General features: G+C 47.4%; 1 protein-coding gene across 1 annotated transcript; it reads left to right on the top strand.

Moving 5' to 3' along the window:
• The first annotated feature begins 322 nt into the window (after positions 1-322).
• CA4 (carbonic anhydrase 4) lies at positions 323-15,607 on the top strand. Its single transcript, XM_060259278.1, has 7 exons — positions 323-440; positions 2,551-2,721; positions 5,953-6,116; positions 11,639-11,728; positions 13,471-13,537; positions 14,458-14,621; positions 15,403-15,607. The coding sequence occupies exons 1-7, from the start codon at positions 359-361 to the stop codon at positions 15,592-15,594; spliced, it is 930 nt and encodes a 309-aa protein (XP_060115261.1). The 5' UTR covers positions 323-358; the 3' UTR covers positions 15,595-15,607.
• Positions 15,608-22,865: the final 7,258 nt, after the last annotated feature.

The raw sequence follows: 22,865 nt of genomic DNA on the forward strand, positions 1-22,865 counted from the left end.
TAGACACACACACATCCATCCCCACCACCACCTGAAGAAACAGGAACTTACAAAGGAGGAAAAGAAAAATGTGGAAAAGCCCAATATGGAATGAAGAAAGGTTAGAAATCACTGGTCTAAAGGGCAGCTTCTTAACCCACCTCTTTGGTCTCTTAACCCACCTCTTTGGTCTCTTATCACCTGCTCATCTATCACTTGATTTATGGATATTTTCCACTTAACAAAATTTTTGTTTTGAAGGAGCATCAGCTGACGTGAAGGTTCTGGGCCTCCACTCACACATGCAAGTCACCAAAGGAGGCTACATTCAATTAGTAACTGACAGGTTCTTGTGAACCAGCCTTATAGAATCTGATGCATGCAGTTTCCTAAGAGATTGTTTCTGTCTCTTGCAGAATGGTGCTACCCATCGCAGCAGTGTCATGAGCCAGGATGTAAAGGTAATTTGAATAAGTTTGGTTTTTAAAAACCTCTTGGCTAATTGGCACCATCTTAGATGGAGGCTAACAAGTCTGTCCTCCAGGGGACAGCCAAGACTGTACACACGTATATACCCCTCACCCTGTTATACTGTAATGACTGCCATTTTATGAGAGGAACCAAAGTGTACGAAGAGCAGCTGGGCAAGTTCTGGGTCATGCCAGCCTGGGCACAGAATTTTATTGACTTCATTTATAGCACACTTTTCTTCCAAATGGGAACCCCAAAGCAGTTTACATCATTCTCCTCACAACATTCCATTTTGCATCATTCTCCTTACAACAGCTCTGAGGTAAGAGCAAAGGACTGACCCAAAGTCACCCAGCAAGCTTCCGTGCCCAGGGTCACCCCTAGACTGTCTGGCGCCCTAAGCGAGGCCAACATCTGATGCCCCCCCCGCACTGATAATATTGTCAAGTCACATGGGGGTGCCCAATTTGGCACTTCCTGATAGGCTTCCCAAACCCCCCTGCCGGGGGACCCCTGAATTAGCAGCCTCCTCCCCCGCTCTCCAAAAATCTGGAAGCAGGGGGTGGGGTGGGGAAACGGGGCCGTGTCTCTTTCCCTGCCTGCCTCCCTCCCTCGCAGGCTTCAGGCTTCTCCCTTCCTCCGGGTCACAAAGACCCGCCCACCGCCGGCCTGCAGGGGGAGGGCCTCCATACCAGGGGATCGCCTGCCCCCACCTGGGGATTGGCAACCCTTTGGCACTGTACCTCACTGAGTTCCCTGGCCTCCCCAGACTCCACCCCCAAATCTCCAGCAGTTTCCGGACCTGGAACTGGAAGTCTGTGTCTCTCCACCCCACCACCCCGCCCCCATGTCCTAGCAGCCCTACCACAAACCCCGTTTGGGCAATCCACTTGAAACGGTAGGTACAACCTCTAGTTCAGCTCCTGAACCTTTCTGAGGTTCCCCCTCCTCCTCCCCACCTTGGTGACTGCATAGGAGGTGCAGTTGCATAACAATCCCCGGATGGGCTCCACGTAGGGTTGCCAACTCCAATTCAAGAAATACCTGGGGGCTTTGGGGGTGGAGCCAGGAGACTTTGGGGGTGGAGCCAGGAGACATTGGGGGTGGAGCCATAAGCAAAGTTGTGCTCAGCACAATTGAACTCCAAAGGGAGTTCTGGCCATCACATTTAAAGGAACCGCACACTTTTTAAATGCCTTCCCTACATTAGGAATTATGAAGGATAGGGGCATGTTCTTTCGGGGCTCATAGAATTGGACCCCCTGGTCCAATCTTTTTGAAACTTGGAGGGTGTTTTGAGGAGGGTCATCAAATACCATACTGAAATTTTGGTGCCTCCACCTCAAAAAAACAGCCCCTCCAGAGCCCCAGATACCCTCAGATCAATTCCCCATTATTCCCTATGAGAATCGATCTCCATAGGGAATAAGGAATAATAATAATAATAATTTTAATAATGAAGTGCCCAGCAGACATCTCTACTCACAAGTTGCTGAACTTTCAATTTCTTCAAAATAACACAGAGCAACCATCCCAAGAGGAAGCCTTTCCAAATGGAGTCTGAAGCCTCCGGAGGTGGAAAGTCACATGGGGGCTGTGGGGGCGGGGTTTCCCCCACCGGCCAGCTGACTGGGGGCGGGAAGGAGCCTGGGAAAGTGGGTGAACCCCCGCTGGGACCTGGGGATTGGCAAGCCTACCGCCTATTTTTCTATGAAACAACCTTTGATATTAGGCCACACCCCCTAATGTAGCCAATCCTCCAAGAGCTTACAGGGCTCTTCTTGCAGGGCCTACTGTAAGCTCTTGAAGGATTGGCTGCATCAGGAGGGTGTAGCCTAATATGCAAAGGAGGTCCTGCTACAAAAAGAAAAAGGGCTGCGTTTCCAACAAGCAATCATGTTGGGAAGGGTGGTTGGGGACTGCTCTGGCAAAGAGAGGAGGAAAGGAAAATGCCACAGAGAGGCTGGGTCACTCTCTGCTCATGGGGGCTTGCAAGGAACCAGTGTTCTGCCTGCCCCAGCCCTGGTTTCATCCACCTGAATTTTCTGTCCAACTTCAGGTTTTTCACCTTTGCTGACCTGTTTCCCCTCTCCTGAACAGAGCCCCGCAAGTGGATGGAGGCATACTCAGACTGCGGAGGGGAGAACCAGTCCCCCATCAACATCGTCACCAACAAAGTGGAAATTGACTGGAACCTCAAGCCGTTGGAGTTCCTCGCCTACCAAGACAAACAGAAAACTAACTGGACCATAAGCAATACTGGCCATTCAGGTAAGAAGCCTTTCTTTCCTTCTGCAGCAGAGACCCGCTTCCAAGCCAGCCTGCCCAGTCAAGGTGTCTAGCCCAGAAGTTCCGGGTTCACTCGTCACTTCTGCCTTCAATTCACCTGCAAGCAACTTAAAAAAAACATAGCAAAAAGCCAACCTAGGGGGTGGGTGCCATAAATGGTGGGTGGAAAATGGTGGGTGCATAATTCTGGGAGATCTCCCAGAATTGCAACTCACCTCCTGATTTCAGAGGTCAGTGCCCCTGGAGAAAATGGCTGCGTTCCAGGGTGGCCTTTAGGGCATTATACCCCCCCCGAGGTCCCTCCTCTCCCCAAACCCCACCTTCCCCAGGCTGCACCCCCAGCTCTCCAGAATTTCCCAACCTGGAGCTGCTAACCCTATGAACATTCATAAGACATAAGAGAAGCCCTGTTGGATCAGGCCAGTGGCCCATCCAGTCCAACACTCTGTGTCACAGAAGAACATAAGAGAAGCCACGTTGGATCAGGCCAGTGGCCCATCCAGTCCAACACTCTGTGTCACAGAAGAACATAAGAGAAGCCACGTTGGATCAGGCCAGTGGCCCATCCAGTCCAACACTCTGTGTCACAGAAGAACATAAGAGAAGCCACGTTGGATCAGGCCAGTGGCCCATCCAGTCCAACACTCTGTGTCACAGAAGAACATAAGAGAAGCCACGTTGGATCAGGCCAGTGGCCCATCCAGTCCAACACTCTGTGTCACAGAAGAACATAAGAGAAGCCCTGTTGGATCAGGCCAGTGGCCCATCCAGTCCAACACTCTGTGTCACAGAAGAACATAAGAGAAGCCACGTTGGATCAGGCCAGTGGCCCATCCAGTCCAACACTCTGTGTCACAGAAGAACATAAGAGAAGCCACGTTGGATCAGGCCAGTGGCCCATCCAGTCCAACACTCTGTGTCACAGAAGAACATAAGAGAAGCCACGTTGGATCAGGCCAGTGGCCCATCCAGTCCAACACTCTGTGTCACAGAAGAACATAAGAGAAGCCACGTTGGATCAGGCCAGTGGCCCATCCAGTCCAACACTCTGTGTCACAGAAGAACATAAGAGAAGCCACGTTGGATCAGGCCAGTGGCCCATCCAGTCCAACACTCTGTGTCACAGAAGAACATAAGAGAAGCCCTGTTGGATCAGGCCAGTGGCCCATCCAGTCCAACACTCTGTGTCACAGAAGAACATAAGAGAAGCCACGTTGGATCAGGCCAGTGGCCCATCCAGTCCAACACTCTGTGTCACAGAAGAACATAAGAGAAGCCCTGTTGGATCAGGCCAGTGGCCCATCCAGTCCAACACTCTGTGTCACAGAAGAACATAAGAGAAGCCCTGTTGGATCAGGCCAGTGGCCCATCCAGTCCAACACTCTGTGTCACAGAAGAACATAAGAGAAGCCACGTTGGATCAGGCCAGTGGCCCATCCAGTCCAACACTCTGTGTCACATAAGAACATAAGAGAAGCCATGTTGGATCAGGCCAATGGCCCATCCAGTCCAACACTCTGTGTCACAGAAGAACATAAGAGAAGCCATGTTGGATCAGGCCAGTGGCCCATCCAGTCCAACACTCTGTGTCACATAAGAACATAAGAGAAGCCATGTTGGATCAGGCCAATGGCCCATCCAGTCCAACACTCTGTGTCACAGAAGAACATAAGAGAAGCCACGTTGGATCAGGCCAATGGCCCATCCAGTCCAACACTCTGTGTCACATAAGAACATAAGAGAAGCCATGTTGGATCAGGCCAATGGCCCATCCAGTCCAACACTCTGTGTCACATAAGAACAGAAGAGAAGCCATGTTGGATCAGGCCAATGGCCCCTCCAATCCAACACTCTGTGTCACACAGTGGCCAAAAAACCCAGGTGCCATCAGGAGGTCCATCAGTGGGGCCAGGACACTAGAAGCCCTCCCACTGTGCCCCCACTCCATAAGCACCAAGAAGACAGAGCATCACTGCCCCAGACATAAGAGAAGCCATGTTGGATCAGCCCAATGGCCCATCCAGTCCAACACTCTGTGTCACACAGTGGCCAAAAAGCAGGTGCCATCAGGAGGTCCATCAGTGGGGCCAGGACACTAGAAGCCTTCCCACTGTTGCCCCTCCCAAGCACCAAGAATCCAGAGCATCACTTGCCCCAGACGGAGAGTTCCAATTATCCCCTGTGGCTAATAGCCACTGATGGACCTCTGCTCCATATGCTGATCCAATCCCCTCTTGAAGGGGATTGGATATGCTTGTAGCTGCCACCACCTCCTGTGGCAGTGAATTCCATCTGTTCCCTCTCAGCTGAGTTAGCGTGAGCTAGCTCACAGATTTTTAGCCTCCAGCTCACACATTTTTTGTTTTAGCTCAGGAAAAATGGCTCCAGAGCACAATAATTTGTGCAGGAGCTCACAACGTTAAGGCCAGCCGCCCACAACTTTAATACCAGTGGCTCACAAAGTAGAGTTTTTGCTCACAAAGTAGAGTTTTTGCTCTGCAGCTCAGAGGGAACATTGCAGCCCTGGTATGCCTTGGTGGTCTCCCTTCCAAGTACTTGCCAGGGTCCGCCCTGCTTAGTTTCCAAAATCTGGTGAGATCAGACTTGCCTGGACCATCCAGGGCAGGGCAAAGATTTAGAGGGGCGGGGACCACTCCACAACAACAAGTACTTTTATTGGCATAGCAGCATGAACGTGCGCTATCAGCAAGCGTGGGGTGGGGGGGTGGGAACCATTACCTCAGCATTTGAAACTATACTATAATATAGCAGTGGGTTCTAATCATTGAAGAGACGAGGTGGAAGTGAATAACAGCTCTTTATTTGGTACAGCATCATAGATGGCTGCACAGTAAAGACTGGGGAATGGAGCCAACTGGGCCAACTATATACAACTCTGGGTTCCCGCGCTAGCACGTGATCGGGTTATTCAAACCGGCGGGGCTTCTGATTGGTGTTGGGCAGCCGAGATTTGGATCCTGCTGCCCGTTGTTCCCAAGACCCCAAGCTCAGTCAGTGTGGCTCCAATGAGCCAGGCAGGAACAGCTACTAAGTCCTCTATTGAGTCCACATGCACAACAAAAACATTCCTCTCCTCTTAGAAGCAAGACAGAGACATTTAGCCACAGTTCAGTGATCTCAGGGTGATGAGTTTTGACCCCTTGGCCCTCCCACTGATTTCCTTTACCCTTTTTTTTTTTTTGCCTCTGTCAGTCAAAGTGACGCTGGACGGCTCTGCGAAGATCAAATCTGGGGGGCTCCCGGACCAGTACAAGGCTGTTCAGTTCCACTTCCACTGGGGCCGGGTGGCCAACAGCATCCTTGGTATAGAACCTGGATCGGAGCACACCGTTGACGGAGAGCGATACCCAATGGAGGTAAGGGAACCAGGGATCTCAAACGTGGCACCAATCTCTCAACGTGTGGGGTCTCACGGAGCGAGGGTTGCCAGCTCCCGGTGATTTTGGGGATGGAACCTGAGAAGGGTAGGGTTTGGGGAGAAGAAGAAGATGATGATATTGGATTTATATCCTACCCTCCACTCCAAAGAGTCTCAGAGCGGCTCACAATCTCCTTTCCCTTCTTCCCCCACAACAGACAACCTGTGAGGTAGATGAAGATATTGGATTTATATCCCGCCCTCCACTCCGAAGAGTCTCAGAGCGGCTCACAATCTCCTTTCCCTTCTTCCCCCACAACAGACACCCTGTGAGGTAGATGAAGATATTAGATTTATATCCCAGCACTGGGTTGGGAGCAAGGGATTCCCCATGCCAGGAGAGCTTGGCTGGGTCCCTGGCCTTACAAAGCCCTTTTGCATACTAAGCTGTCCTTTGCCTGGAGGGGAGAAGCAGTTTACCAGCAAGATCACATGGAATATGCCCCGTGGCGCAGAGTGTTAAAGCTGCAGTACTGCAGTCGGAGCTCTCTGCTCACAACCTGAGTTCAATCCTGGCAGAAGTTCGTTCAGGTAGCCGGCTCCAGGTTGACTCAGCCTTCCATCCTTCCAAGGTCGGTCAAATGAGTCCCCAGCTTGCTGGGGGGGAAAGGGTAGATGACTGGGAAAGGCAATGGCAAACCACCCCGTAAAATGTCTGCCATGAAAACGTGAAAGCAACATCGCCCCAGAGTCGGAAACGACTGGTGCTTGCACAGGGGACTACCTTTACCTTTTTATTTATTTTTGCCCTCGAGTCACTGTGCGCTCTCCCGGGAGTTTGCAAAGCCGGAGACAAACAGAGGTGGTTTGAACATTGCCTGCCTCTGCATAGCAACCCTGGACTTCCTTAGTGGTCTCCCATCCTTTCTTAGCTTCTGAGATCTGATGAGGTCAGTCCAGCCTGGGCCTTCCAGGTCAGGGGACATCTTTACAGGATCTGCCTTCTTCTCCAACCATCTGGGACCCAAGGCACGTCCCTCCAAGTGGCACGACCTCCAAGTGGCATGCAAAAACAAAGGGAGAAGTCACTCAAGACTGTCCAACAATAAACAACCCAAAAGTTTATAGTGACCAAAAATGACTAAAATGTAATGTACTACAACTCACAACATTTACAGGTAAAACATAGTTCGTAAATACGTCTACAATAAGGAACAATCTCGATGCAACTAAAGTCTCACAGGGGATTTCCCAGAATGAGCCATTCTTTGAGCTGTTGCTGTTTTGAAAATAGTGAATCGAGACCTTGACCAATTTTGCATTCCTCTTATGCCACTGTCACGTTCGTCTTCTCAGCGCGGCGTCCTTCGGATTTCCCACTATCTGCGCCAGGGCTGCAGCAAACATTGCGGTTTTCACGTGGCAAATGGAAACCGCTAAAAACCAGTTTCTGTTTGCCGTGCGAAAACCGTGATGTTGCTGGAGCCCTGGCGCAGATAGTGGGAAATCCGAAGGACGCCGCGCTGAGAAGATGAATGCAACAGCAGCGTAAGGTGAGTGCAAAATCGGTCCTTGTGTTCGTTTGTGAATGTACTGTGTGAGATGCGGATTAACAATATTCGAAGGAGGAAGAACTCGCAGTTGCCTTCCTTTTGGAGTGTCCTTAAAATTGCTGAAGTTGTCTTCATTGAAGAGAAGATCATAGAGTATACCTTTGCTGGAAGAAACTTCGAAGCAGGATATCAAGTCGACCTCCTGTACATTGGAACTCTATTTTTTCTTTTAACCAATTTTATTATTCTGCAATATATTGTAATAATACTCATCATCTATTATTAAAAAGTTAATACAAATACATTACATTTTTCTCCTCCCTCCCCCCCTTTTCATGACCCCCGACGGTGTATTTTAATTAAATTGCTAAAAATGAAAGGTAATTTTATCAATTAAAGAATCTTGATTTAAAAAAATCTTAAAACCAGGAGAGAAAAAGAAAAGAAAAAAACATAGTTATAATCCATAATATAGTTATAATCCATCTTCATTATAATCCTTTAGTCCTTATAAAAAAAAGTTGAAAAAAAATATGTTCACATAGTCTCGCTTTTTTACAGTAGTCCATTTGCTATTCCTCAAAAGTTCAACAATTGTCCAAAATCGCCAAGTATCCTTTTACCTTCCATTGGAACTCTACTTCATACTGGGAAATCCCTTGTAGGACTTTAGCTGTATTGAGATTGTTCCTTATTGTAGATGTATTTACAAACTATGTTTTACCTGTAAATGTTGTGAGTTGTAGCACATTACACTTTAGTCATTTTTGGTCACTATAAACTTTTGGGTTGTTTATTGTTGCACGACCTGCAAGTGAGAAGTCCAAATTTTTAGTTTTCTCAAAAAAGTGGAGACTTTACAAATGGGTTACTGATGGTAAAGAGATAGAGCAAGTCAAGTATTTTATATACTTAGGTGTTTATTTTCAATATAATGTGACTTGGTCTACCCATCGCAAGTATGCAGTGAAGACAGCTAACATCAGTGCATCTGCCATAGCTCGCTTTTTTTATGGCAGAGGTAACCAATTTGTGCCAGCTGCCATAAAAATATTCAAAAATACAACAATACAAACTATTGTGCACAAACAAACACTCTTAACTGGTGTATATAAAGTTCTATTATAATGAAATGAACAGCCTACAACAGTGGGCATACATTCATACAGTATAAATAGAAAACAACAGTCTCAAAACAATATACCAAGGAGGACCCCACACAGTCACTGAGTTTTCCAAAATGAGTACACAGACTCAAAAATAATGTTCCACAGGAGTCCCTCCGTTGTTTGTTGACTTCTGAAGGACAAATTCTAGCCTTCACGCAAACCCCGGATTTGATTGCGTTCCGCTGCTCCTGCAGCTTCCTCGTAAGTCAACTGAAAACTCCAGCCAAGTTCTTTCTCAAACGCCCATTTTGATATCTTAAGATATCAAAATGGGCGTTTGAGAAAGAACTTGGCTGGAGTTTTCAGTTGACTTACGAGGAAGCTGCAGGAGCAGCGGAACGCAATCAAATCCGGGGTTTGCGTGAAGGCTAGAATTTGTCCTTCAGAAGTCAACAAACAACGGAGGGACTCCTGTGGAACATTATTTTTGAGTCTGTGTACTCATTTTGGAAAACTCAGTGACTGTGTGGGGTCCTCCTTGGTATATTGTTTTGAGACTGTTGTTTTCTATTTATACTGTATGAATGTATGCCCACTGTTGTAGGCTGTTCATTTCATTATAATAGAACTTTATATACACCAGTTAAGAGTGTTTGTTTGTGCACAATAGTTTGTATTGTTGTATTTTTGGATTTCATATATTGTGCTGCCACTGTTCTTTTGCATAAAAATATTCAAAGCCAAAGTGATTTCACAACTGCTGTATGGCATCCCAATCTGGATTGGATCTTATGAAGGTGCTATCGAACGTGTCCAATCCAAATTCTTGCGTAAAATTCTGGGCATGCCAAAATGTGTCCAATATGCAGTTCTCTGCTTAGCAACTGGCATGTCTTTAATGGTTCCTAGTGCATGGCTCATGACCTTCAAATTCTGGCTACGCTTGCACTACAACTCTAAACCGGGGAGCGATATCTCTCAAATGATCTCTGAATTTAATTTGTCAAATTGGTCAGCACAAATAGAGAGAAAAATCAAAGCAATGGGTTTATCCCTAGAACTATTGTCCATGCTGTCTTTCACCACCGCAGTCCAACAAATTAAAAACAGGTTGCTAGATATTGAGGGCCAAGACCTATACAGTCTGGCTAAGAAAACTTGTTCCCCACTGAGTTTTGAGATCTCTCTTAGTACTGGGAAAATGGCCTCATATCTATCCATCTTGCAGGTGCCACAGCAGCGTAGAGCTTTTTCCCTTGCCAGATGCAACGCCATGCCCTCTGCCATTCTTTATGGCAGATTTAACAAGACAGCCTATTCAGTCAGATACTGTCTCTGTAAGCAAAAATGTGTGGAGTCAGTTACTCATATTCTTCTTTATTGTAATTTGTATACAGATCTTCGTCACAAGTATTTACATCCTCTTTTAGTTAGCATGGTTGATTGTTCTGATGCACTTAAGGTCTATAGACTTTTGAACGATACTTCATCTAGCGTCACTGAGAAAGTGGCTAAGTTTCTTTATTCTGTTTTAAAGGCACGCCAGAGGTGTCAAGCATGTGGGTTCAATGACGAGTCGAAGTTGATACAAAGACTATGTTTATTGATAGACCGATACTTTCTGTGTAACAGGTTCTTGAGAGTAATGCTGCCAATACATTGATACAATACTTTTAAGGCTTACTTCAAAAGGATTCCAAGAGATGGGGGTGCGGGGTAGCTCTCACACATAAACTATCATAAATGTCTACATTCTCATAGTGTTATCAGGACTCTGTCCTTGCTTTCCCCAGATGTACCGTACTCCCTACCAGGAATGTATGGGAAGGTGCTGATTACTTTTTCTCATGTTAGTTTCAGTTCTCTCTACTTCTACTTTTAGGCAATAAAGCAAGATGGGGGAGGGAAAGAATAACAAAGCTAACAGAGCTGGATCCTCCACGATACTTCACAGACCAGGTTTAGGCAGGACCCTATAACAATCAATTATCAATGGAATTTCGCCATGCTTGACAAGAGGATTCATAAAAATAGTTTATGTTTATGCTTTTCCTGATGTATATGTATGCAATCCTTTCATTTTATCTCTTTTTTTTTAACCAATTTGCTCTGATATAGACATCTATATATTTTATGCCAATAAAGGCTGACTTGACTTGACTTGACCTGCAAGTGGTAGCTGGAGATCTCCTTGGGATGACAACTAATCTCTAAGTTCTCCTTCAGACTGCAGAGATCAGTTCCCTGAGGAAAATGGCCCCTCTGGCATTTTGCCCGCACTGAAATCCCTCTCCTCCTCAAGTCCTCCCATCCCTGGGCTCCACCCCCAAAATCTCCAGGTCTTTCTAAGCCCAAAGTTGGCAACCCTAATTAGAGATGCTTTCCTCCATGGGGGGGGGGAGGCACTTTACCTTCTTTTGGGTCTCATAGAATGGGAGCCCCTGGTCCGATCTTCTTGAAACTTGGGAGGTGTTTTAAGGAGAGACACCAGAACTGATGCTGAAAATTTGGTGCCTCTACCTCAACAAACAGCCCCCACCCAGAGCCCCAGATACCCACTGATCAATTCTCCATTACACCCTACCGGCCTCCATAGAGTATAATGAAGTGTCCAACAGACATTTCCTCCCCCCCCCCTCGCTACACACTTTCTGATAACCCTGAAGCGGGGGTGGGGAGGGGGATTCCCTCATAGCGACAAAGCTAACCCTGCTTAGCTTCCCAGATCTGATGAGACGGAGTTAACCTGGGCCATCCCGGTGAGAACAAGGCTACGTTGAAGAAAAAAACACCAAAAAAAAAACCTGGGGAGCTGATCTTGTCCCCTCTCCATTGCCCTTTTTTTCCTTCTCTTACAGCTTCACATAGTCCACATAAAGGAACAATATGCCAATACATCAGAAGCTGCCTCAAAGGGAGGTATTGCAGTGTTGGGATTCTTTATAGAGGTAAGGACGGAAATGTGATTAGCCTCAAACGACTTGTGTTAAAGCAGACAAAAGGGTAGATATTGGTTAGAGATCTGGAACAGATTGGTCAGAGTTGCCTGGCTGGAGAGCCAGTTTGGTGTAGTGGTTAAGTGGGCGGACTCTTATCTGGGAGAACCGGGTTTGATTCCCCACTCCTCCACTTGCAGCTGCTGGAATGACCTTGGATCAGCCATAGCTCTCTCAGGAGTTTTCCTTGAAAGAGCAGCTGCTGTGAGAGCTCTCTCAACCCCATCCAGAAGAAGAAGACTGCAGATTTATACCCCACCCTTTATGCAACTGGGCAGGGATTAGACTGTATGAGCCACTGAAGACCATTGGATGACCTTTGGCCAGTCACTCTCCTCTGAAAAAAAACCAGGGTTGTTGTGAGACAAAAAAATGACACAGAACTCCTTGGAAGAAAGGTGGGATGAATGTACCAGCTTGGTTCTTATTGCCACAATATTAACAACCGGTATTTAGATTAACATACCATAAACCATAAAGGATGGTTTATAATTCTCACAAATAAAACAAGCTGTTCTCAAAAAGCAGTTATGAAAAACCGGCAACCATTCAGTCAGTAATGGAATAAACGAAAACCAGATGAACGTGTTAAGGAAGAAGTTGTGTTATAGAATGATAGAATTGGAAAGGACCTCCAGAGTCTAGTCCAACCCCGCCCCCCGCACAATGCAGGAAACCCACAGATACTCCCCACACCCCCAGTGACCCACACCCAGAAAATGGCAAAAAACCCACAAACCCTTCAGGACCCCTGGCCAAACTGTTACGTATTTGATTCATAGATAGATTTTTAGATGCATTTATAATAATTAATTATGACTTCTTCCTTTCCTTCACTATTGTGTAAACTGATATTTAAAATATCCTAACGGTTCAGCTTTCTAGTGGTTTGGGATGAGACGGCTTCTTTCGATTAGCCCGTATATCCTTACCCCTCCCTTTGGTTGAGAAAAGCGGAATAAATCAGCTGACCAAAATTCAAGTCCAAAGGTACCTTTAAATCCAACAAAGTTTTAGTCAAGGTGTAAGCTTTCGTGTGCAGGCACACTTCTTCAGATACATCGGAATGGAAGTTACCAGTCCATACATATAGGTAGAGGGTGAGTAGCAAATTATCATATAACATACTGAAGATGTTTTAACCAGGGCTTTTTTTGTAGCAGGAACTTCTTTGCATATTAGGCCACACCCTTCTTATGTAGCCAATCCTCCAAGACCTTACAGGGCTCCTAGTACAGGGCCTACTGTAAGCTCTTGGAGGATTGGCTACTTCAGGGGTGTGTGGCCTTATAGTTTCTGCTACAAAACAAGCCCTGTGTTTAACAGATGCAAGAACCAAACTGGAACAAGCTTGATTTATATGGTCATCATATAACATATAATGCCAAGTACACAGAGGCCTAGAAGACTGCCTGAATCAGAGGTTTACTAAGGATGGATTGGCTGAATATTTTAACTTGATGAGTATTTTTAGTCTTGGTTATTTTATCGATGCTATTTACGATTTGTGTTTTATGTTCTTTGTGTTCGATTATAATAGCCTTTGGGCTCTGGGCCATAAATGCTATTTGTATTGGGCTTTTATGGGAATCCAAGTGCTAGACAGTGGGAATCCAACAGGATCGGCTCAACTTCACATGGGATAAGGGGAGAAAGATGCCGCTGACATATTCATTTATTTTTGTCTTCTGCAGATTGGTGATGAGGAGAACAAGAATTATAATTCTATCATTTCAAAGCTGAAAGAGGTTTCTTCCCCAGGTGAGGAGCTGAACAAATGTGAAGTTACTCTGTTAAAAAAACAAATATAGCCAGATAGGCAGGGCTTTTTTTATAGCAGGAACTCCTTTGAATATTAGGCCGCACACCCCTGATGGAGCCAATCCTCCTGGAGCTTACAGGGCTCTTAGTACTAGGCCTACTGGAAGCTCCAGGAGGATTGGCTACATCAGGGAGGGTGTAGCCTAATATGCAAAGGAGTCCCTGCTACAAAAAAAAGCCCTGCAGTTGGGTACCCAACCCATCAGTAACCAAGTGAGAGACTGAGAGGTGTCAGGCAGGGAGGGAAGGATGGGGACTGTCATTATCAGAAGCTGGAAATTTTGGGGGAAAGAGGACAACAGGATTGGGGGGCAGTCTTCTACTGAGGCCATTTCTATTCTTTTCTTTTCTTTTTAAATGACTTAGGGTTGCCAGGTCCAACTCAGGAACTATCCCGCTTGCGGGATAGGGCAGGGTATAAATAGAAAATAAATCAAAATTAAATTAAGATGCTGGACTAGATGGGATTTTGGTGTGATCTGACAGTACCACGGGCTTCTGTCAGGAACGGGAGGGGTGACGCTCTAATTTCCATTATAAATCAATCGCCGATTTAAGGCCCCTTCAGCCCTAAAACACGTGGTCATTTGTCTACTACTTAGTCCTAGGATGTGCCCTCCTCGTGACTTCACTTCTGGTTTTCGAGGGAAGTGACATCAGCACGCTCACCCCTCCCCTGAAAAGACTCCCAGGGTTAGCTAGCTGCGATCCGATAAATCTTACTGGTGGAGTTCTAATGTTAAAGAGCGTCACATGTTCCATAGATACAGTCCTTGCCCTTGCTGTTTCAGTTGTTGCCAAACTAGTGTTCAGACAAAAAAACATGCAACAAGATTAAAGCCCACAAATCATCTTCCTAGAAAATGCAGAAGTGGTGGCGCCTTCACCCCTTCTTTCTCTCATCCCTCCAACGGAGTATCTGGACAAGTACTACCGTTACCATGGCTCCCTGACCACACCTAGCTGCAGTGAGAATGTCATCTGGACCTTATTTGAGCAATCCATTAAACTTAGCTTGGAACAGGTGAGTCAAACCAATCACTTTTGCTTGTCTTTTAAATCAGTCAACTTCAAGCCAATCAATGGCGCCACCTGCTGGTGGATAGCGGCCTCATGGTGCACTTCAATGCAGTTTAGCGCTGTCCAATTAACACCAAATGGAGAATTCTAGGGGGGTTTTGTACAAAAAGCCCAGCAGGAACTCATTTGCATATTAGGCCGCACCCCCTGATGTCACCAATGTTCCACACAGGGCTTTTTATAGAACAAGCCCAGCAGGGACTCATTTGCATATTAGGCCACACCCCCTGACACCAAGCCAGCCAGAACTGCGTTCCTGTGTGTTCCTGTTAAAAATAAAAGCCCTGGAGAATTCCTTGTGAGAAAATCATTTCAGCACTTAACGATTATGAAAGGAGGATGGCCTTGTTTGGCATAGTGTCTCAACCCAGGCAGAGGGCAAACATCCTAGGCAAGAAAGGATGTAGGAAGGGGAATTCTTTAGCCATGAACAGGGGTAGAATTCTAGCAGGAGCTGCTTTGCATATTAGGCCACACACCCCTGATGTAGCCACTCCTCCAAGAGCTTACAGGGCTCTTTTTTGCAAGCTCTTGGAGGATTGGCTACATCAGGGGTGTGTGGCCTAATATGCAAAGCAGCTCCTGCTACAATTCCACCTCTGGCCATGAAGGCTGGGATTTAAGGAGGAAAACCACTGAGGAATAGAAAGACTCTTCTCCACCCCTCCCCCAACAGATCCAGTGGTTCCAAGGAAATAATTTTCTTATTGGCTGATGGTTTGCAGGTACGGCAGTTCCCATTGAATCTCCACTTTAAGAAGAACAGCAGCTTGCTGATGGAGGATAACTTTCGGCCGGTTCAGCCTCTGGGTAAACGAACCGTCTACAAGTCAGACGCAATGGCCCTCGTGTCTCCTGCAAAGACGCTGTTGCTACTTCCGGCGGCCACCTACCTCTTGCTTTCTTTTACTCAATGAAGAGTTAGATTTCTTGTTGTTATTATTGTTTTAAAATGGCCTCCAAACCCCCAAAGCACCAGTCTTGAAAAGAGACGGGAGGACAGCTGCACACACACTGACACGCTTGAGAAACGAGGCCTCTTCTGGCCAGCCGGGGCTGTAAGCTCACAGCTAAAGTGTAGAACAGGGGTAGACTGGGCTAATGCAAGTGTCACATAGAATGGTAGAATGATAGCGTTGGGACCTCCATGGTCATCTAGTCCAACCCCTGCACAATGCAGGAAACTCACAAACACCTCCTCCTAAATTCACAGGATCTCCATTGCTGTCAGATGGCCATCTAGGCTCTGTTTCAAAAACTCCAAGGAAGGAGAGCCCACCACCTCCCGAGGAAGCCTGTTCCATTGAGGAACCGCTCTAACAGTCAGGAAGTTCTTCCTAATGTTGAGCCGGAAACTCTTTTAATTTAATTTCAACCCCTTGGTTCTGGTCCTACCTTCTGGGGCCACAGAAAATCTTCGTTGCACTGGGTAGTAGAGCTGTAGCCAACTGCACAGCTAAGCGTCAGAAACAGGGCGAAAAGGGTGAGATGAGGGCTAAACCAACTCCCTGAAACACAAATTTGCATGCAAAAAAAAAAAAAGATTTAAAAATCAATTTACCTACGAAACTGTAGCCCACAGATTTGTCTAAGACTGGTTTGCAAAGTGCATTTTTAGCTGGGTTATTGTTATTTCTTTGCACCAAGGTGATGTAAGAATAGCGACCACATTGGTCTTTTAAAAACAAAATAGGAAACATGGACCGATTTCACACTCAGCTTACGCCGCCCTCATGTTCACCTTCTCATGTTCATGTTCAGCTTTCTTCCGATTTCCCACTATCTGCCCCGGCGGGGCTGCAGCAAGGATCGACGTTTTCGCGCAGCAAACAGAAACTGGGTTTTAGCGTTTTCTGTTTGCTGCACAAAAACGACAATCCTTGCTGCAGCCCCAGGGCAGATAGTGGGAAATCAGAATAGAGCCACGCTGAGAAGACGAATGTGAGAGCGGCGTAAGGTGAGTGCAAAATTGGTCATGTCTATTTATGCTAGAAATGCTAAGTTGTGCTGCCTTTCAGAACAACCTTTTGCTGGCATGACGCGTCCATTCTCTTTGCATAGCCGCACTCAAGACGGATACACGGGTGCTTCCCCACAACTTTAAGGGCAGGAAAATTATTTTCTTACTTGGCTCTAATTTAATAGCAAAAATCTTTCTTTTAAAAAGCAAAATAATGAGAAAAAGACTCAGTTGTGAAAGAAATGAAATGGATATTTATATATTCAAGGCGAATTCACAAGACTGTCTCTGTATTTTTATATTCATTAAAAGCTTTGGTGGGGAGTTGTTTTCTTTTGGTCCGTGGAGAAAAATAAATGAAAGAATGCCACTGAATCCTGCTGCCTGGATTTGTTTTGGTTTTTTAACTCTGCATTCCTATTTGCCCATGTTTGATGCACCATAACAGCCCAGTTAGATTCAGGAGGGGAGCTGCATTGGTCTGAAGCAACAGAACAAAGTCTGAGACCAAAGTTTGGCATCTTGAAGACCAACACAGTTTAATTCTGGGTGCGAGCTTTCATATGCACACATACCTCTCCTGTCTGTGTGCACATGAAACCTTGTATGCAGAATTAAACTTTGTTAGCCTAGTCGGAGAACATTCGCTTGGCATGCAGAAGGTTTCCATATTCAGGTTTCCTGTTATCTTTCCAGAAAGACAGTCCTCATAGGCTTGGTCACAACATGGGTGGGAAGGAGTGGAGTTTTAGACCATGCCACCAATATCCAGCCCATTTCCCCTTATGTTCAGTTTGGTGTAGTGGTTAAGTGCGCGGACTCTTATCTGGGAGAACCGGGTTTGATTCCCCACTCCTCCACTTGCACCTGCTGGAATGGTCTTGGGTCAGCCATAGCTCTGGCAGAGGCTGTCCTTGAAAGGGCAGCTGCTGTGAGAGTCCTCTCCAGCCCCACCCACCTCACAGGGTGTCTGTTGTGGGGGAGGGAGATAAAGGAGATTGTGAGCCGCTCTGAGACTCTTCGGAATGGAGGGCGGGATATAAATCCAATATCTTCTTCTTCTTCTTCTTCTTCTTCTTCTTCTTCTTCTTCTTCTTCTTCTTCTTCTTCTTCTTCTTCTTCTTCGTTTTGGTAGAAAAAGTTCAGCAGGAACTCATTTGCATATTAGGCCACACCCCCTGATGCCAAGCCAGCTGGAACTGCGTTCCTGTGCATTCCTGCTTTTTTTTTTTTTAAGAGCTCTATGTTCAACGTTTTTACCCCCTATACCAGCAAACTTTTTGCAGGTAGGTTTGATTTTTAACCAGTAGTCAGTCTATCTCTATGGCACAATAACACTACAGTAATTAAACACTATAGCAATTTACTACCAGCTTTTTAATATAAAAAAGGGAGGGGGAAGCATTTCGTCGGGGTGGAGGGAATGGCAAGCAGAAGGAGAAATTTAGGAAGCGCGCAGGGAATATTCCCACATGTAGAGGCACTGTTTTCACTGCAAGCCCTTCAACAACCACTCTTGTGCAGAGAGTGCATTTCAACAGGGGTTGTCCCCCTTCCGCCAGGGCAAAAATCAAAGCAGTGCTTTACCGAGGAGAGAAGCCAAGCAATAGGACAGGGGTGACCAAACTCACTGAACAGAAGAGCCACATAGCATAAACATCAGATGTTTGAGAGCCACAAGACATGAATGTCAGATGTGTGAGAGCAGGCAGGCAGGAAGGGAAGCAGGGAGGAAAATAGCTGGGGGAGGCAGAAAGAAAGCAACTTTAACTTTAAATGCATTCTCCAAGCCACCCGCTGGTTTGGCTTGGAGAAATGATTTAAAGAGACCAATGCCTTCTCCAAGTCAGCCGATGAGGTGGCAGGGGCTACGAGAGCCACACAATGTGTGTGGAAGAGCCACATGCGGCTCCCGAGCCACAGTTTGGCCACCCCTGCTATAGGGCTTGGCCACAGAAAGTGGAGATGCTCCAGGCACATCCAGTGGCCATTCTCAGCATTCAAATTGTGAGGTGTGAGCCTCACCCCTCACCCCACCCCCAGGGCCAGGCAAAATCAAAGGGGCAGCAAAGAGACCTTGATCTCTCCCACAACTCCAGCAAAGGGTGAAAAGCAGCAACAGCAGCATCAAAGAATCCACAGCTCTCTAGAAGAAGAAGGGAGGTCAGGTCTCCCCATTCAGCCTCTGCACTTCATGGGGCCATTCTAAGGTTCCCAGGTCCCCTCTGGTCACCAGTGGGGAATGAGGCAGTTGGGTTGCCATCTCCAGGCTGGGAAACTCCTAGAGATTTGGTGATGGAGTGGTGGGGGGAGAGGGTCCTCAGTGGGGTTCAATGCCAGAGAGTCCTCCCTCCAAAGCAGCCCTTTTCTCCAGGGGAACTGATCTCTGGAGTCTGGAGAGGAGCTGTATTTCCAGAGGATCCCCAGCTCCAACCTGGAGGCTGGCATCCCTGCAATCTTCCCATAAATTAGCCATGCAAGCCATTAGACTGGAGAGGAGGAAAAGAGTAGATGCTCCCGCTTCTGTAGAATGCTACACAAAGTGGATTCCCACCCCCCACTCCCCAGGGCCGGCGCATGGGAGTAGGCAAGGTGGGTGGCTGCCACCTCTCCGCAGGGGTGGGCGCCCCCTCCCCGCTCAGGCAGTTGGAGTGAAGGAAGAAGGACTTGGCCCCTGCTCAGCTCTCTCTGAAGCAGGAGAGGGCTGGGCGGGGTGGGGGGCCGCTGTGCGCCATCACAATGACATCACTTCCAGGTGATGTCATTGTGCCATGTGCATTCTGCGCGCACAATTAGAGTTCTCAGGAAGAGGGGAGGTGGCGTGGGGGTCTGTCTGGGGCAGCGGAACCCCTCGCGCCGGGGTTGTGTCTCCCACTCTGCTTTGGCTTTAATCAAGCACCTTAAAACAGCAGTTCTCAATCTTTTGGGTAGGGTGTTTGGTCTGGTAGACCCGCGGCTTTAAAAAACAAAACACCATATACACTATCAGTAAAAAAAAAGGTAAAGGTAGCCCCCTGTGCAAGCACCAGCCGTTTCCTACATTAGCCCTACAATGGTCCTAGCTTTTGCGGGACACGAATGGATTGTATGTTCACCCTTTTTTTCTCTTTGAGAGTGCTTGTTTAAGGTTCTCTTTTAAAAAAAAAGGTAAAGGTAGTCCCCTGTGCAAGCACCAGTCGTTTCCGACTCTGGGGTGACGTTGCTTTCACGACATTTTCACGGCAGACTTTTGACGGGGTGGTTTGCCATTGCCTTCCCCAGACATCTACACTTTCCCCCCAGCAAGCTGGGGACTCATTTTACCAACCTTGGAAGGATGGAAGGCTGAGTCAACCTGGAGCCGGCTACCTGAAAACCCAGCTTCCACCGGGGATCCAACTCAGGTCATGAGCAAAGCTTAGGACGGCAGTACTGCAACTTTAACACTCTGTGCCACGGGGCTCTTCTTCCACCCAAAGGAAAGGAAAGGTCCCCTGTGCAAGCACCAGTCGTTTCCGACTCTGGGGTGACGTTGCTTTCACAATGTTTTCACGGCAGACTTTTGACGGGGTGGTTTGCCATTGCCTTCCCCAGTCATATACACTTCCCCCCCAACCAAGCTGGGGACTCATTTGACCCACCTCGAAAGGATGGAAGGCTGAGTCAACCTGGAGCCGGCTACCTGAACCTAGCTTCTGCCAGGATCAAACTCAGATCGTGAGCAGAGGGCTCCGACTGCAGTACTGCAGCTTGACCACTCTGCACCACAGTGACAGGGCTCATCGCTATCAACAGAACTACAAAAGTCTGGAACCACATAGGGTTGCCAAGCTCCTGGTGATGGCTGGAGATCTCCTGGGATTACAACTGACTTCCAGGCAACAGAGATCCATTCCCCTGGAGAAAAATGGCTGCATTGGCATTACACCCTGTTGAAGTCCCTCCCTTCCTCAAACTCCACCCTTCTCGGGCTTCACCCCCAAAATCTGCAGGTATTTCCCAACCCGGAGCTGGCACCCTTAGACCCACAATCTCCTTTCCCTTCCTCCCCCACAACAGACACCCTGTGAGGTAGATGAAGATATTGGATTTATATCCCGCCCTCCACTCCGAAGAGTCTCAGAGTGGCTCACAATCTCCTATACCTTCCTCCCCCACAACAGACACCCTGTGAGGTAGATGAAGATATTGGATTTATATCCCGCCCTCCACTCCGAAGAGTCTCAGAGCGGCTCACAATCTCCTATACCTTCCTCCCCCACAACAGACACCCTGTGAGGCAGTTGAAGATATTGGATTTATATCCCGCCCTCCACTCCGAAGAGTCTCAGAGTGGCTCACAATCTCCTTACCTTCCTCCCCCACAACAGACACCCTGTGAGGTAGATGAAGATATTGGATTTATATCCTGCCCTCCACTCCAAAGAGTCTCAGAGCGGCTCACAATCTCCTTTACCTTCCTCCCCCTCAACAGACACCCTGTGAGGTAGATGAAGATATTGGATTTATATCCTGCCCTCCACTCCGAAGAGTCTTAGAGCGGCTCACAATCTCCTCTACCTTCCTCCCCCACAACAGACACCCTGTGAGGCAGATGAAGATATTGGGTTTATATCCCGCCCTCCACTCCGAAGAGTCTTAGAGCGGCTCACAATCTCCTTTACCTTCCTCCCCCACAACAGACACCCTGTGAGGTAGATGAAGATATTGGATTTATATCCCACCCTCCACTCCGAAGAGTCTTAGAGCGGCTCACAATCTCCTCTACCTTCCTCCCCCACAACAGACACCCTGTGAGGTAGATGAAGATATTGGGTTTATATCCCGCCCTCCACTCCGAAGAGTCTCAGAGCGGCTCACAATCTCCTATATCTTCTCCCCCCACAACAACAGACACCCTGTGAGGTGGGTGGGGCTGAGAGAGCTCTCCCAGAAGCTGCCCTTTCAAGGATAACTCCTGCGAGAGCTATAGCTAACCCAAGGCCATTCCAGCAGATGCAGGTGGAGGAGTGGGGAATCAAACCAGGGTCTCCAAGATCAGAGTCCGCGCGCTTCACCACTACACCGAACTGGCTCTCCCAATACAGGTTCCTCCCATTAAAAACTTCAGGGGAAACCTCCTTTCAAGAAATCACCATAGGAGCGGGTGGCATCAACTGAACGAATGCATCGTTTAGAATTAGGTTTGCCAGTCCCCAGGTGGAGGCAGGGGATCCCCTGGTGTGGAGGCCCTCCCCGCACTTCAGGGTCATGAGAAAGTGTGGGCGGGGGAATGTCCGCTGGGCACTCCATTATACCCTTTGGAGACCAATTCCCATAGCTTATAATGAAGAATTAATTTCTAGGGCTCTGAGGCGGCTGTTTTTTAAGATAGAGGCGTGAAATTTTCAGCATAGCATCTGGTGCTTCTCCTCAAAACACTCTCCAAGTTTCAAAAAGATTGGACTAGGGGGTCCAATTCTATGAGCCCCCAAAGAAGGTGCCCCTATCCTTCATTATTTTCAATGGAGGGAAGACATTTAAAAGGTGTGTGGTCCCTTTAAAGGCCAGAACTCCCTTTGAAGTTCAGTTATGCTTGTCACAACCTTGCTCCTGGCTCCACCCCCAAAGTCGCCAGATAGTTCTTGAAATAGGGTTGCCAAGTCCAATTTAAGAAATATTTGGGGACTTTGGGGGTGGAGCCAGAAGACTTTGGGGGTGGAGCCAGGAGACATTAGGGGTGGAGCCAAGATCAAGGCTGTGACAAGCATAATTGAACTCCAAAGGGAGTTCTGGCCATCACATTTAAAGGGACGACACACCTTTTCAATGCCTTCCTTCCATAGGAAATAATGAAGGATAGGGGCACCTTCTTTTGGGGCTTATAGAATTGGACCCCCCTGCTCCAATATTTTTGAAACTTGGGGGGTATTTTGGGGAGAGGCACTAGATGCTATACTGAAAATTTGGTGCCTCTACCCCAAAAAACAGCCCCCCCAGAGCCCCAGATACTCGCAGATTAATTATCCATGATTTTCTATGGGAATAAATCTCCACAGAGAATAACAGAGTTCCCAGCAGACATTTCGCTCCCCTCCCCCCGCTTTCTGACGACCCTGAAGCGGGGGGAGGGTCTCCAAACCGGGGGATCCCCTGCCCCCACCTGGGGATTGGCAACCCTATCTTGAAATGGACCTGGCAACCCTATTTAGAATATACAACTTAACACAAAGCAGCAAAAGTCCCGGAGGAATGGCTGCCCACTGAAGA

Source organism: Heteronotia binoei, chromosome 18 (assembly GCF_032191835.1).
Source record: "Heteronotia binoei isolate CCM8104 ecotype False Entrance Well chromosome 18, APGP_CSIRO_Hbin_v1, whole genome shotgun sequence".
Classification (NCBI taxonomy): domain Eukaryota; kingdom Metazoa; phylum Chordata; class Lepidosauria; order Squamata; family Gekkonidae; genus Heteronotia; species Heteronotia binoei.